The following is a 15253-nucleotide window of genomic DNA, read 5'->3' as shown; positions in this document are numbered from 1 at the left end:
CCCCCCCCCCCCCCCCCCCGCCTTATCTCGCCGCTTTCAGTACGTCGCAAGCGCTCGCAGCTCGTCGCCTATGAAGAGATTGGCCGCTTCCCATTCACGAGCGAGCTTCCTGCTGCATACTATTACAACTGTGCGACACGCTTCACACCTCACACGGTGCTTTCTCGTACCCATACGGTCTATACGATGAAGAGCGTAGATCAGCGTTGTCTAGGACGATGCAGTCCACGGGTGCCTACTGTCGGTATGTGATCGGCTTTGCTTTCGCTTCGCGCTTGGTGCCGAAAAGTATAAATCACGCGTCGCATCCGCCGATGCTACCACATGACGATCTCCCAGACGGCTCTCCACTATGTCCCCTGGACCCCCGCGTAAAGCACCGAGCTCCCCTTGGATCTACTTGGTAGATCCATGCCGTGCGCGTTGGATCGCCGACAACATTGTCCCCACTCAAGTCACTATGCTTTCCAGCAAGTCGCATGAGGCGCGTCAACGTTGCTTTCGTTCTCAGGCAGAAATGCTTCTTGGCTCCTGCGACAGCTCCATATCGCCTATGCATTAGATCTATGCAGTCAATTCCGACATGGATGAATTTGTCGCTGATTCCAAAGACCGCGTTTGACAGGACCAAGGGAAAGGGCGACTCCGGCAGATCAAACCAATAACGGCCATCCTCGAAACAACAACACCAGCGGCACTGTTCGATCTGACAACTGTCAATAATTGCATGACTGGTCTAAACCCTCGGCAACACTGTCCTAGGGAAACTTCATTGGCACCGTCCCAGGCGTCCCACCGCCTAGAGAGAGACAGCGCACAAACTTTAAGGCCGACCATGACTATGGACGAGGCTGGAGCTTCGTAGGTTGCTTCATCACAAGGAGATTTGGCTCTGCATTCGCTTACAGGTCTGGCCACATCGTAATTGGCATTCTTCTCGCTCAACGTATTCTGAGGCATAAGCGTCAGAACCGACACGCTATTGTCGGAAGATGCAGAGAAGGTTGTAAACGAACAGAGTGCGCAATCCGACCCAACCTGCGTCTGAGGCCGGCATGTACCGAACCCATACCACGTGTGACTCGGACGTGAAATCGAGCAGCCGGGGATCAGCCGCGGTCGCTCCCTAGTCGAAAAGCAGGACAAGATCTCGAATTCCACCGTTAGCGGCATGGTGCGGGCCTTATCAGTGTGCCAAAACAAGGTTAGTCTCCTATCAATCCACTCTGTTCTCATCAAATCTACCAAGATTGTGTGAGAAAGCCGCCAAATGCCTGGAGAAAACGTTATATGGTGGAGAGCGCGCCGATGGTCTTAGGTCCGTTTCAGACCCGTAAGATAGTCCCCAAGGTTTCGGTGCACGGTCTGCGTTCGGCTAGATCTGCAGCAAGGTCATTAGTCTTGCGCCATACCGTCCGAGCTGCTACACTTCGAGCACGCAACATGCAGGTACGTGTGCTTGATGGGCCAACCACAGCCCCTCACACACATGTTTGCGCGCGACAGACTCCTCCACCACACGCCACATGACATCTTCGCAGTGTTCGACGTCGTACAGACAGCCCTCCTGCTTCCAAACAAAACTGTCAAAAGCGGCATCTAGTTATTGACATGCGACATCAACAGTTCCGCTGCGCCCTGGCCTCAGCCATGCAACCTTTAAGCTAACCTAACCCGGTGACTTGTTATCCGTGGCTGCCACGAGTTGGCCCTAAGGGTATAGTTGCGACATTATACCCCCTTCTTCGACTATTTCTGCCTTTTTGCTACCAAACCTGGAGCCTCGCCAGTCGCCACAAGGCAGCATTAGGTCAGTGCACCATGCGATCTGCGGACCGTGACTATCGTACGTATGAGACGGTCGTTTTTGCAGGAACGTGCCCATGGTGTGGAGAGTCTTCTCGATATTGGTCCCCTTCGCGCTTCCCAATGCAGCATGAACGTCGGGAACCTGCGTCTCACCCCAGTCCCCGGGGGTCATTGTCGTCCGACTTTCCTTACCAATGAGCGCTTTTTCTTCTTGAAATATACCGAGCCATCTTTCTAACACTGGCTGTTGTTCAACTTTGTACTGCGGTACCGACCTCACACCGCATCTCCTATCCCTATCAGCTTTTGAACATCCCAATTACCACCTTCTCCGGATCAGCCATCATGAGTGCTTGAACCATGCGCATCTTCGCAGGTCTACTACTCCGACTCCCTTACATTATCTGTTCTGCGCACTCGTCTTTCTAATAATACGGTCAATATGGATACGAGTAGCATCACGCCCGCTGGTACCCGGGTTAATATCATCGTACTTGCTTTCACACTTGTTTCTGGCTTGGTGGTGTTTCTACGACTTTTTACTCGACTGGTAATATCCAAGGGAGCTGGGCCTGAAGATGCATGCATCGTATTTGCTATGGTAAGTGAAGCTGACTGCACAGCGTGCATCTTTCGCTGACGACTCCTAGGTTCTTTCCATCGCACTTGCTGTGCTGACGGCGGAGCAAGTAATGAACGGCCTTGGAGAGCATGGTGCGCGAATTGAAGACGACAAGCTAGATAGACTGGAAATTGTAAGTTCAGAAAAGCCATTGTTCTCCAGCCATATACTTGGATATCCCGGCTCATCAGTCATGAGGTGCCTGACTACAGCACATCTTACGGTCGTCACAACATTGAGTGATGCAGACGCGTCACCTATATGCACCGGGGGGCTTCTACCTTTCATCGCTTATCTGTACTGCGACTAACAACCACACAGTCATTCTGGGCGAGCGTCTGGGTCTACAACCTCACACTCACTGTGACAAAGATATCCATTCTTGTACAGTATCTCCGTATCTTTCCTGTACGAAACTTCCGCATAGCGTGCTTCGCTGTCTTGGGTGTTGTCGTAGCCTACGGCGGCTGGTCGACCTTCTCGAGCGTCTTTATCTGCAGTCCCGTCGCTTTTGCATGGGACAAGTCTATCGGGAACGGACGCTGCATGAACCAGCTTGTCATATGGGTTACGAATGCTGGTGTCAACATTGCGCAAGACGTAGTCATCTTCCTCATGCCATTGTCTATCGTCCGGGCCCTTCAAATACCCAAATCACAAAAGGAAGGCTTGGTGGGCATGTTCGTGCTGGGCGCTAGGTAGGGCAACCCAGGCAGTTTCGGGTATCACCAATGCTAACAGACCAACAGCGGTACCATGGTCTCTATCATCCGACTGTATACTTTGGACGACATCGCTAACTCGACTGACGTCTCGTTCGACAACAAAGATCACGCGACACTATCTGCGGTGGAGGTTAATGTCGGAATCATTTGTGCATGTCTACCAGCTATGCGACCGCTCTTCGCTCTGATAGCACCGCATTACTTTTCGACAGCGGCACAATACACGGACCAGCGAGCCTTCGATATCGAGCGCCAAAAGCCTGGAGCTGGCCCACGAGCGAGCGTCCGGCCTGGTACCGCAGCTACGAGGACCAGACCCAACACAGCACGAACGACCATGACTCGTCCTCCTACCGCCACTACGAGAACAGCACCGAACACGGCTAGGGATACTATCATTCGGCCCAGTACTGCCACCACATTGACGAGACCCAGCACGCGGTCATCGTCGCGACCAAACACCTCACAGGCCATGAAGCTTGAGACATACACTCCGCCGCGGGCAGATTCAGTCCAAAGCGACATCATGCCCCTTCAGCCACTCCCAGCGACGCTCTCTCGGACTGCAAGCGGTCGTTTCTCTATTACGAACAGCCGCCCGACCACGATCCGCATGCACAGCTACAACAACCACTCCCGCAACGCAAGCACTAGTTCTGGACGAAGCACACAGAGCACACCACGAGGGCGGTCTGCTACCCGTTTCCAAGGGAGCATTGATCCTCTCCGCATGTCGCCTGTCACACCCTTTAGCCCACCCTTCCCCGCCCCTCTACGAACCGTTTCACCGTTGGCACTGGGCCCCAATGCCCGGCAATCAAGCAGTCAGCGGACGCCATCGCCACTACCACCACGGACGCCTGTGCCGGGACAAGATAAACAGCTACCTCTCACGCCTTTCCCTGTTGGATCCGCAGACTGAACCCGACTCTAGATGATCCTTCCGCCTGCCAGAACAACCTACGATTCATCACACCTAAACAACACGCTCGTTACCCAAACATGAAGCCACAGGACACGTCCTTTCATTAGCTAATGCTACGACGAAGATACGACTCATGTCGCTCTTACGACCCGGAGCAGGTTTACTCCAGCCCGGCCAATGCAACGGTCCCAACGCCGGCAGCATCAAAGTCGCTCTTGACTACGACGACATGTCACCACCACACTCGTTACACCACCACATCACCGATGACGACCACGATGGCCGCACACGTGCTAAGGCCACGTCATTGGAGAGACACAACGTCCGCCTCGGGCGCGGGTAATAGCCCCGTAAATACCGCGCCGATAGAGGATCCGGCACCTTACTTAATTAACCCTTGCTACACCATGCTGGACAACATCTTGAAACGACACGTTTGTCTAGTTTCCACGCCTGCGTCTTGCGCATCGCGTCTTTTACTTCAGGCTTGCTTTAGACTTGTTGTCTTGCATTTTTACATCAGCCATTCCTTCTCTAGAGCTATTCCTGTCATACGTTCTCTCTTTTACGCTTAAAATATGTAATATCTAATCACTGGTGTCTGGATTTACCTACGTTCTACTCTGCATACAACCACGATTAGGGTGAGGGAGTACGGAAGCGAAGCACATTAGATGATAATGTAATACTCAGGCAGTAGAACCAATGTGGATTGTTAGATCCTTTAATACACAAACACGTCAAATGCACATGCGTCGATTATGAGAGAATACGGCTTGTAGATGTAGCAGAATGCTGCTTCCTGAAACGACAATTGTGGATGCCATTCGATATCTAAACCTCAAATCAACAATACCCATCTGTACAATATACTACGCTCCAAAACGCCAAACAGAGACGCGTGTCGCGCCTAGAAGTAATCATCTGAACTTGCTGTAAATGACCGCAATGATAAGCAGCACCAAGACGGTGATGATAGCAATCGTAATGATGCGGTTCGTGGCCATCCTGCACAAAACCTCGTTAGCACACCCTCTCTCAAGAACCAAAAAGGCATCCATCTAGACTCCACATCAACCGGAGCTTGCGTGATGAACAGAAAGAAGCGGGAAAACATACCGTCTCGCCATCCCCCTCAACGTCTTAATACTCCGATCAGTATAACTCTCACTCTCCAGCAGCCTCTCCCTCGTATTCGTAATCTGCTCCCTCTGCCTATGAAGATCGCTCAGTGTGCCAGCGCCAATCTGCTCCGTCTCGAGCGCGATGCGCTGGCTCTCTCGCAGCCGTCCACTCGACCTGTTCAGGCGATCGGTGCCCGAGAGGAGTTGCTGGCGCTGCTCGAGCTGCGCATCGCCGCCTTCGGGGTTGTCGGTGTAGCGGTCGCCGAAGAGCTTGGCCTTGTCTGTCGTGTAGGTTTCTAGCTTGCGCTTGTGCGTGTCGAGGTCGTGTTCGAAGTTGCGGAAGCGCGCGTTATATTTCGATTTGAGGTTGGCGGGGATGTTGGACTTTTCGAGGCGCATTTGGCCGATCTGGGGGGTGGGCGGGTTAGCAGCGTGGTCTTGTACATGGTACTGGTGTTGTGGTGGTGGTGGTGGTGGTGGCTATCGCATGCGCAACAGGTGTGTTTAGACGGCGACTCACCAGCTCTTCGGCTTCTTCCAGCGCGCGCTCTGCTCTGCTAATCGCGGCTTTCCGGGGCTCTCCGCTGGTCTCTTTGATCTGCTCTATTTGCTGGCTGAGGTCGGCTTGCACCAGCTTCAACTCGGCTTCGTAGCCGCTGAAGCGCTCGGTGCCTGCATCGGCGTCGATAAGGTTGGACATGGCGGCGGTCAAGTCTGGATTGCGCAGTGTAGGCTTCGGTGTCTATGGGGGGCTATCGTCCTTGGAGTGTGAATGGCGGCCTGGGTTGGATGTGTTTGTGAATGCAGCTCCGAGCCTGGTGTCCGGAGCTCATGAGGCGCATTACGCACTTGCCAAGGTCATCCCTGCCGTGTCACGTGTGCCACTACGCTTCTGGATCTGGGGAATCTTCAAGCGGCAAGGCCACCTTACGTCCTTTACTGCGTTCATATCATCACTCCTGCTTGTTACGACGAAGATTGCTCCTGTCGCAGCTTGCTAGCACAACGCATTACCCAACACGAGCGTCGCCGATGCCGAAGTTGTGATTACGTAGGTGTTGCTTTAGCCCCTTCCAAGGTTGAGAGCCATCAGCCGTGTCGTATAGTTCCTGACTGTCTCATGTATTCCACATGGTAGCAATGCGAAGATGCAAAGTCAGCTCCACAATGATGCTGATAATGCCATGGGCCCTAGTCTGCCGTGTCCACAAGAGAGCGGGTCTCGAACCCATGGCCAAGTGACTGTATAATGCCGCGGACCTCTTCCTGCGTTCAGAACACGCAGCTGAGAGTTCACGATACCTGCAATGCCTACATTTCGAGCGTGCGTACTTTCCCTCGACACTAGTCATGCGCCGACTGAAACGGCATTCGCTTCAAATCGATGACATCATGACTCGCATCTTTGCAGCAGCAGCTTTCCTTTGCTCAATTTCTTTCGTCACTCTGGTGCGTCAACTCCAACCGTGTACCTGGCTGTTAGTATCCTCGCCATAATTACGCGCTAGTTGATCATGTCCGGAAAGATGGAGAAGAAGCGCATAGCCATTGTCGGGAGTGGCATATCGGGCCTGAGCGCCCTCTACGCACTTCGCAACACCCAGCATGAAGTGCATCTTTTCGAGAAAGAGGAGCGTCTTGGTGGTCATACCAACACAGTGCCGTGGACACACAACGGCAAGAGCACGCCTGTTGATACGGGCTTCATCGTCCTCAACACCGCTACATACCGTTCGTTCCCCGTCAAAACCACATGTCTACGTAGTCCCAAGTCTAACGAACGTCCAGCAAACTTCATCAAATTCCTTTCAGCGTTGCGTGTTAAAACCGTCGACTCAGAGATGACCTTTGGCATATCTCGCGATGCTGGTGCTTTTGAATGGTCGGGCACGTCGGGCAGCTCACTCTTCGCGCAACCTTCCAATGCGCTCAAGCTCTCCTTCTGGCGCATGATATTCGACATCATCCGCTTCAATCAATTTGCTCTGGATCTTCTAGCTATCCCACCAGGTTCACCCGCAGCTGTCGCCGCTACGGAAATGAGCATCGGCGAGTATCTCGAAAGAGAGGGGTATTCAGATGCGTTCAGAGATGACTACCTCATCCCAATGACAGCGTGCGTATGGAGTACGGGCGCGGATAAATGCGCTTTGGAGTTTCCGGCATTGACTTTGGTACGATTCATGTGGAACCACCACCTACTTAGTACCATAGCAGAGAGACCACCTTGGTTGACTGTTGAAGGAGGATCTAGCAAGTACATAGATGCAGTTCTGGATCTGGCTGGCAACTGTGAGGGCCACCTTGGGACGCCGGTTCTGGCGGCAACAAGAAAAGGTGGTAAAGTCGAATTAAAGCTGGGTGGAAGGGGAGAAGGTCAGACAGAGGCTTTTGACGAAGTGGTACTTGCTTGTCATGGAGACCAGGCGAGGTGGATGTTAGGCGACGAGGCGACAGCGACGGAAAAGGACATCCTGGACGCATTCGAAACCACACCAAACACAGCATACCTGCATTCTGATCTTTCAGTGAGTTTTGAATGATTTGAATATACTCAACTATTGCTAACAACACCCAGCTCATGCCTCAACGACGAACAGCATGGTCCGCCTGGAACTACCTCACCACATCCAAGCAGAAAACACCATCATCCGCAAACCTGACTACTTCTTCCGGTGCCCTCCAGACCGTCTGTCTAACCTACGACATGAACACTTTGCAGCACATCCCCCGTGACGTCTACAAGAATGTCCTCGTCACTCTCAACCCACCGCATCCGCCCTCTCCTGCCCTTACCCAGGCAACATACCAATACCGACATCCGCTTTACAACTCGCGCATGGTATTTGCGCAAGATCGTCTCCACGAAATTCAAGGAAAGCAAGGCATTTGGTACGCAGGCGCATGGACAGGATATGGTTTCCATGAAGACGGATGCCGGAGTGGATTACAAGTTGGAGAGGCTTTGGGAGGCGACGCTGGATGGGAAGTAGTAGATGCCAAATTCATGAGGGGAAGGAAACCAGTTCTGGAGTGGAAGGATCAGGTTGTGAGGATCGTCATCATGTTGGTGCAGATGTGGGTCATCATATTGGAAGGATTCGCGGGTGTGAAGAGACAAAAGGGTGTGGCATTGAAGGCAAATGGGAAGAAGCAGCTATAGCCCTGGTACCAACCAAACCCCTCAACGTAGTAATCTCTCCTCTTCTCGGTCTACTGCTCAACCCCGTCTACCAGTATCCGCCCAGCTCCCTTCTCCCATCCACTAGCGACGGCGTAGTACAAACTCCCTCGGCTCAGGCGTCAGAAGACCATCAGGCGCATCTGACAGATCCTCCGACAGCGGACTGGTGAAGCGAGCTTGGAACTCAGCGGTAGTATCTCGCTTGCGCTTCTTCTGGGTGCTGAGGTCAAAAGTGACAGTCTTCTTGCGCTTTTGGCTAGTACCCATGCTCCTCGCCGGCCGCAGCGGAGTGGTGAAAGCGACATCCTGCTCAGAAGTGACTTCACGCGGCATCGGCTCGGGAGAGCTCGGTGGAATCCAGACATAGCCGATTGGGAGGCCGCCCCTGAGCTCCGCGTAGTGCACAAGCGGAGGGTTGAACTCGAGTTTGACCTCTTCAGGTGTGGATGTAGGCGCTTCGCTCAAGTCGAAGTAGGCTGGAACGTGGTAGGGATCGTTCTCCGTAGGCTCCAAGGGAGTGTCATCCTAGGCCGAAGGACAGATCCCGAGGGTCTTGTAGCCACCAACTGGTAGGTTGACGTAGCCGGCGTACGCCGTGAACTTGGTGACGACCTCCCCGGGGGTGGGGTGGTAGTTGGTCTTGTCGTTGGCTGGGCGCTTGTGGGTGCCCTGGTTGGTCATGTTGAAGGAATTCGCGAGCGATGCCTGGATGTAGTTATTAGTATGGTGTGCTGTACAATATCCGCAGAGATTGTGTGTGAGGATGAGGTTGAGCAAGAGAAACTTCCAATGCGAAAAGTTTTCTCATGGCTTCAGGTCTCATGAGTGGTGATGGTGATAGATGAAGCATGCTGCTTGTGTCTTCGAATTCGGGAAGTGAAGGTGAAAGACATACCTATCAACTCAGACCCATCCTTGCGGCCCTACATTGAACGCTCACTGCCTGCTGAGTTCCTCCTCATATGGCCTGGTCGCCACATGATCTGCTCTTGCCATTCTGTAGAAGCACTGTGACCACTTCGAGTGATGGAAAATGTTCGTGCCCGATTCTTCGCATCGATATGTCTCTTGATATCGTTATCCCATCTGAGATACTGCTGAAAAGCAGTGATGACGTGAGGCGACATGATAGGCATTGGTGCTGTGTTCGACAGATAACTATACGTGATGCATACGACGAGGGAGAGGAATAGTATACGGCACTCTCAAAGAGGGAACTACGGACTATATGCTACGAAGACGCGGCTCCGGGTTCACGATCCACTCCAGACAGCACACCGCTATGGGGTATGCAATACCAAGCGGTCTAGCAAAGGGAATTACATCCAAGTCTAGCCTTGTCAACAGCCTCAACGATCGCGCACGCATGATAAGAGTCATTCCAAGGGACCAGCTCTGCGCGTGGAGCTCATGCTGCAGACCCAATGTGAGACATAAGCGTTTGCATCCTACGTGCAGCATCTTGGACAATGCAGAACAATGATTGGTGCGTTCCTGCACTTAGATCTCCATTACTGCGGGTTTGCACGTGAAGCGAACGATCGTGATGGGAAATGAGGCTCAAGCGGTGTGTCTGATGGTTGAGCTGACACGTGTCTGCGAAGTGACTATACCGCTTTGGGACGCGCGCGACAGGCATTGTGGCGCGAGGCTTGCTATCGCGCACCTGTCACCTACCACTCCGCAACAAACTTGGTTCAGGGGCGTCGTCCATTGTACATGTCACCCACGCTGTCTGTGGGGGTATCCGCGGCCGTATACCTGCTGGTCCTTCCGCGTAACGCGCGACGCCCACGGACAATCCACGCGCCGATCGAGTACCAGCACCTCGCGCAAGCCCAACAGTCGTTCTTTCAGCTGCCCAACGCGCATGCTTTGTGGGTTTCCAGCTCAAGAGCAGCCTCGATCAGAGCAAAGCATGGCTCCACACTACACAGTCGTTATGGCTGATGCCCCGCATACCAATATACCTGATGGCACGGCCTGTGGGGTCAACCCGGCTATGCGGAGCTTGCTCTTTTCAAAAGGCACAGATCGCTACATACAAAACCTTCGGATACTTTCGAGATGCGAAATGACGTGAGCTTCGGATTTCTCATCGTCCTTTATGTGCCATTATCTTATTCCGCCTTGTATGTCGCTCAATACGTCAGAGCGAGTGGACTTCTCACGTATGGATTATCAACGAACGAGTCCATACTCTAAATCGTCGAATAGCAACAAGCTGAACAATCAGTGAGCTTCGTTTCTCATTATCGACTTCCAGCAGAAGGGGCCTGGAGATTGGCTGCAATGTGTTTGATAGGACCCATATGAACAATAACCCACCCAACCCGGCACTTGCTCTGCTCAACAGACACATTCAGCAGTTACACACATGTCTCAGGTGGGGTAATTTATCTTCTAGGCCAGACATTGACAGCTTCTGCTGCCTTATCCACCAAGAGCCTACTACGATTGCTGCGATGGCTTGCGATGCGGGCTGTGAGCTGCGTCATTCGGCACATGCATGTCTGTCTCGAAGAGTTCCAACCCAGGGATATATAAGTCGGAGTACTTCAATCCTTAACAAGCCCATCGTTCCAGCATTACACTGTATTCACATCAAGCCAGCTCAAGATGCTCTGGAACTTCCTCGCCGGCCTGGTGCTCGTTACCCCGACCAAGGCTCTTATTCGATTCGGATGCTCGCAGCTCGTCGTAGATCGCCTTGACCCCTTGGTCGAACCAGGCAATGCTCCATCATCGCATCTCCACCAGATCATCGGAGGAAACTCATTCGTCCCTGATATGAGCCCTGATGTTCACGACCCACCTGCGATGTCCACATGCACAACCTGCCAGCCTGCAGATGACTTCTCCAACTACTGGACGGCTTCTCTTTACTTTCGCGCGAGGAATGGTACCTATAAGCGCGTCAGCCAGAAAGGCAATGCAGGATTTGAGGGTCAAAACGGCGGTATGGTGAGTAATGAAGGACAAGTGGCCCAGGGACATGCACTGACTGTCCACCTATGAAGACTGTTTACTACATGCAGAATCAGCTTGCCGACTACCAGCAGAAAGCGAAGGTCAAGGCATTCCAACCGGGCTTTCGTATGCTCATCGGCTCACCAATCGCATCTACAAAGGCAGAAGCGGATAGGTATCCTCAACTTACATATACTTGTCTGCAAGACCCGAGCACACGCTTCCCAGAAACAAAAGCGTTCCCTACCAAACCTTGCCCAGCAGGCATCATGGTCAACTTAAGGTTCCCAACGTGAGTAGTGACGCAGATCTCGCAAAGGGAAGGATGCTGACTGAAGCAGGTGTTGGAATGGTGAAGACCTAGATTCTCCGGATCACATGGCTCATATGGTATGATCCCTACGCCCTCTGGAGACTGTATCTTCTAACGCATCATAGGCCTACCCCGTCTCAGGTACCTTCGAGAGCCAAGGCCCCTGCCCAGCCTCCCATCCCGTGCGCATGCCGCAACTCATGTACGAAGTAATCTATGAAACCGCACCCTTCAACGACGCTTCTCTCTGGCCAACAGACGGTAGCCAACCGTTCGTCTACTCATTCGACGACCACACCGGGTACGGGAACCACGGCGACTACATCTTCGGCTGGAAAGACGACTCGCTTCAAAAGATCATGGACGAGGAATGCTACGTCAGCTGCTCATCGATGAAAACACAGAGCATGGACATGATGAACAGTTGCAGCGTGCCGCGAAAGGTCATCGAGGACATCGGTGATCAAAGCTGGATCCCCGCGCTTCCGGGGCATTCGAACGCTACGTGGACGGTTGCTTCCACGGGTAAAGCGTTCCGTGCGTAGATCGCATATTACTCTTTGCCCCTGTCCTGCTTTTGGCGACAACGCAGAGAAGGATGGATGGCTGGGAGCTTTGACGCTTGTTCACATGATCACGCGTCAGTGTTGTTCTTTTTTGGGACCTTGTTGCTTCGGCCTCGTAGATCTTGTAGATCGCATGTACAGGGTAGCTTACCGCTTTATGCATCTCCGGTGCTTTTCTTCGCGTGTTCGTACCTGATGCGCCTCTCCCGCAGAGCCCCACTCACACCTGCTTTGATCGGTGAGACCCCACACACACATCGTCTAACGTGCAGTAGTCACTGATGTTTACTGATTAATTTATCTGATCTAGTAGATCACGTCACGTTTTTGTGATTGCAATGTAGACGCTTGCAAGATCTTCAGGAGTTGCAGGTGTGGGAGGAAACCATAGTGCAGTTCATCACCTCGACGTGCTACTCTAACCGCTAGATCGCCCCTCCAATTCAAGTCCTTGACATCCACCAAAAGCAGCATATCGCAGTTCTTTCCCACGAGATTAACGTCTTGAAACTTGCTACTTCATAGTCAGCCACCACACTACCACATCATGGCTTGCAATGCACGTACACTGTCTTCTAGCAATTGTGGGGTTAAGGGAAGCCAGTCGTAGTGTTCACAAAGCGTGTGCTTCTTTTCCAGCGCCAGGTGTCAGGGTCGTTAGCCATGGCGGTAGCACTAAAGAAGACGACGACAAGGATAACGATTTGCTTGAAAACTCTTGTGAGCTGCGGTACGGCTAGCATGGTGAGTAGAGAGGGTGAAGGTGGGGATGGTCACTGATTGGCTGTTTGTCATATGTGCTAGTGTGTCGTAGCGAAGGGGATAGAAGAAGGGAAGATTTGCAGGAAGATAGGTCAGAAAAGGTCATGCATGCATCACGTTGTGATCACAGTATGATCCCCATCGCTTGGACAATCCAATGAAAGGTTTATCAAAGCATTTATTCGCAATGTAGAGGACTAAATAATGCCACCCTTCCATCGACTGTGATTTTAGGAGTCAGCTTCTGGAATGTACAGGTATGTAAACCGCTTGTACCAAGGTCGTGTACGGAATGAATCCAATCCTAACCATAATAGCTCTTCTCAGTCAGTGACCCCCCTGCTTCAAGCTTTCGGCACACGCGTAATAATCCAGGAACTTCTTCTCTTGCTGCATTGCGGAGGATATCTGCGTCAACATGTGTCTCTCTGTGCTCCTAATCCATTCTTGTTCCACTGTCCCCCATAGACAACAGCCACCGCTTTCTTCGACCAGATAGCTCCAGAGTCTTGTGCGCCAAAAAGTCCGGGTAAAGTGGGTGGAGGCGGCGAGAAGACTATGGTTTGAGCGTATGGTCTGTCGCCGGGCCCGCGGAAGGGTGGGTCGGCTCGACGGTCGAACAACGGTGTACGAGTCCGCGTCCAGTCTGGCTGAGTTTCTTGATCGTACTGTGGACCTAGCAGAGGAAACTGCGAAGAGGGTTGAGCGAGCTCAGGCAGGGTAACATGCTCTTCTTGCATGGTATCGTGACTCGGGGTTACTGGGTTGTCGCGCTGATCCGGCTTGCGTGAAAGCCTCACAGTGGGTATCTTCGATTCAGGTACTGGCGTATTGTCCATGAAGCCACCGTGCGGATTTACCAACGTGAATTTCTCTCCTATAAGACGTGCTTCCACCTCCCAGAAGTTGTCCGACATGTTGACTAGCACCACCCGAAACTCGCTGACTACTAATTCGCGAGTGGCCATGTATCCATTACTCGGACGCTGTTGATACATCATAATCGATCCCGACCGCTCGAGGTCGATCCGGTTGAAGTATCGACCGCTTTGTCCCCTGCGATAGAAGTCGTTCAGTGCGAGCTGGAAAAGTCTGAGGGCCGTGGCCTGAGCGTTGGCGAAGGTATGATAAGTGCCGATATGATGTACGCTAGCGGGAGTATTGGGAGAGACGGGAGTAATAGAGCTCTTGTTGAAACGAACGACTACGAAGCCCAACTTGGGACCTTGCCGGAGCAGGTGGTCATCGTCGGGTCCCATGGCAGCGATCTGTATGAGGAAGTAATGCTGAACCTCGCACCGAGAAATGGCGGGATGGATATGTGCGGAAAGACTGAGATGCAAGCGAAGTGTTGGGCGTCAACATGCTGTCCTGGTAGTTCAGGAAGGTCTTGCGCCAAACATCACGGAAAGACCGGATGACTCTGGAAGTCGCAGTCGCCATGGATTCGCGGTTGCTCATGCAACTGCGTAGCACGACGACGACAGAACGTGGAAGTGGTGGGACGGCGTTCAATGACATGGGAAAGATCGAGGACAGTGGTGAAGGGGAAAAGTTGAGAGAAGCGTAGGTAAGATGAATGGTTAGCAGACCACATGCCCGTTAGTATGAAGATGAGGTGATGCCATGTTGCGTGTTGCCGTATACGTACGACGGCGCAATGTGGCAGGTGTCACCAACTCGTCCTTCCATATAAGCTGACCGGGACGCTCATCGCGACTGCCTCGAGCACTCACCGCCAACACCACCTGCGCCAAGCCAAGGGATGGGATATTCACTTTGACAGCATGACCGCAAGAACTCAAATCGCAGCCGATAGTTATGCCACCGCCTAGTCAGACGCGACCCGACTACCCACGTATCCAATGTATTGATCCCGCCCACCGGCAACGCCACCTGGACAGACGGATGACATCCCACACATGTTGGTCAGCTCTACAGCACATGAGTTGCCTCGCTCAACCCACATTCACAGCAGGCTTTGCAGCACCGGCCACGTAGCGACCAGGCCTTGTAGTTGCCTAGGTGCTCGGCTGTGGTCGAAAAAAAAAGTCAACGATCACAATTGCGCACGGGACGGAGATGAGGGCATGGTATTTTGCAAAGACGGGAGAGCATTATGCGCATTTCTCATGAGCCGCGCAGCGCACCAATGAGGTCACCCAGACTCATAATTTGAAGGCGTCGCGCTACATCCCAGGCCACGCGAGCATGCGAGTTTTCCCCTGAGCCTCCCGCTGTCGTCGCGTCCAC

At 52.8% G+C, this 15253-nt stretch overlaps 3 protein-coding genes across 3 annotated transcripts; 1 reads left to right on the top strand and 2 right to left on the bottom strand.

The window, feature by feature from the left end:
* Window positions 1–5001: 5001 nt before the first annotated feature.
* J4E90_007412 (uncharacterized protein) lies at window positions 5002–5905 on the bottom strand (the record flags this gene model as incomplete). Its single annotated transcript, XM_051436951.1, has 3 exons — window positions 5002–5089; window positions 5201–5613; window positions 5726–5905. The coding sequence occupies 3 exons, from the start codon at window positions 5903–5905 to the stop codon at window positions 5002–5004; spliced, it is 681 nt and encodes a 226-aa protein (XP_051289697.1).
* A 2565-nt stretch (window positions 5906–8470) lies between these two features.
* Window positions 8471–9070, bottom strand: J4E90_007411 (uncharacterized protein; the record flags this gene model as incomplete). Its single annotated transcript, XM_051436950.1, has 2 exons — window positions 8471–8914; window positions 8957–9070. The coding sequence occupies 2 exons, from the start codon at window positions 9068–9070 to the stop codon at window positions 8471–8473; spliced, it is 558 nt and encodes a 185-aa protein (XP_051289696.1).
* Window positions 9071–11008: 1938 nt separating this feature from the next.
* On the top strand, window positions 11009–12217 carry J4E90_007410 (uncharacterized protein; the record flags this gene model as incomplete). The annotated part of the gene is made up of 4 exons (XM_051436949.1): window positions 11009–11353; window positions 11410–11651; window positions 11701–11749; window positions 11798–12217. 4 exons carry the CDS (start codon window positions 11009–11011, stop codon window positions 12215–12217), a joined length of 1056 nt encoding a protein of 351 aa, XP_051289695.1.
* Between the last annotated feature and the right edge of the window lie 3036 nt (window positions 12218–15253).

This window comes from Alternaria incomplexa (genome assembly GCF_024043165.1).
Source record: "Alternaria incomplexa strain BMP 0042 chromosome Unknown scaffold_10, whole genome shotgun sequence".
In the NCBI taxonomy this organism is placed as follows: domain Eukaryota; kingdom Fungi; phylum Ascomycota; class Dothideomycetes; order Pleosporales; family Pleosporaceae; genus Alternaria; species Alternaria incomplexa.
Note: the sequence above shows the minus strand (reverse complement) of the source record. Positions and strands in the feature narration are given on the sequence as shown.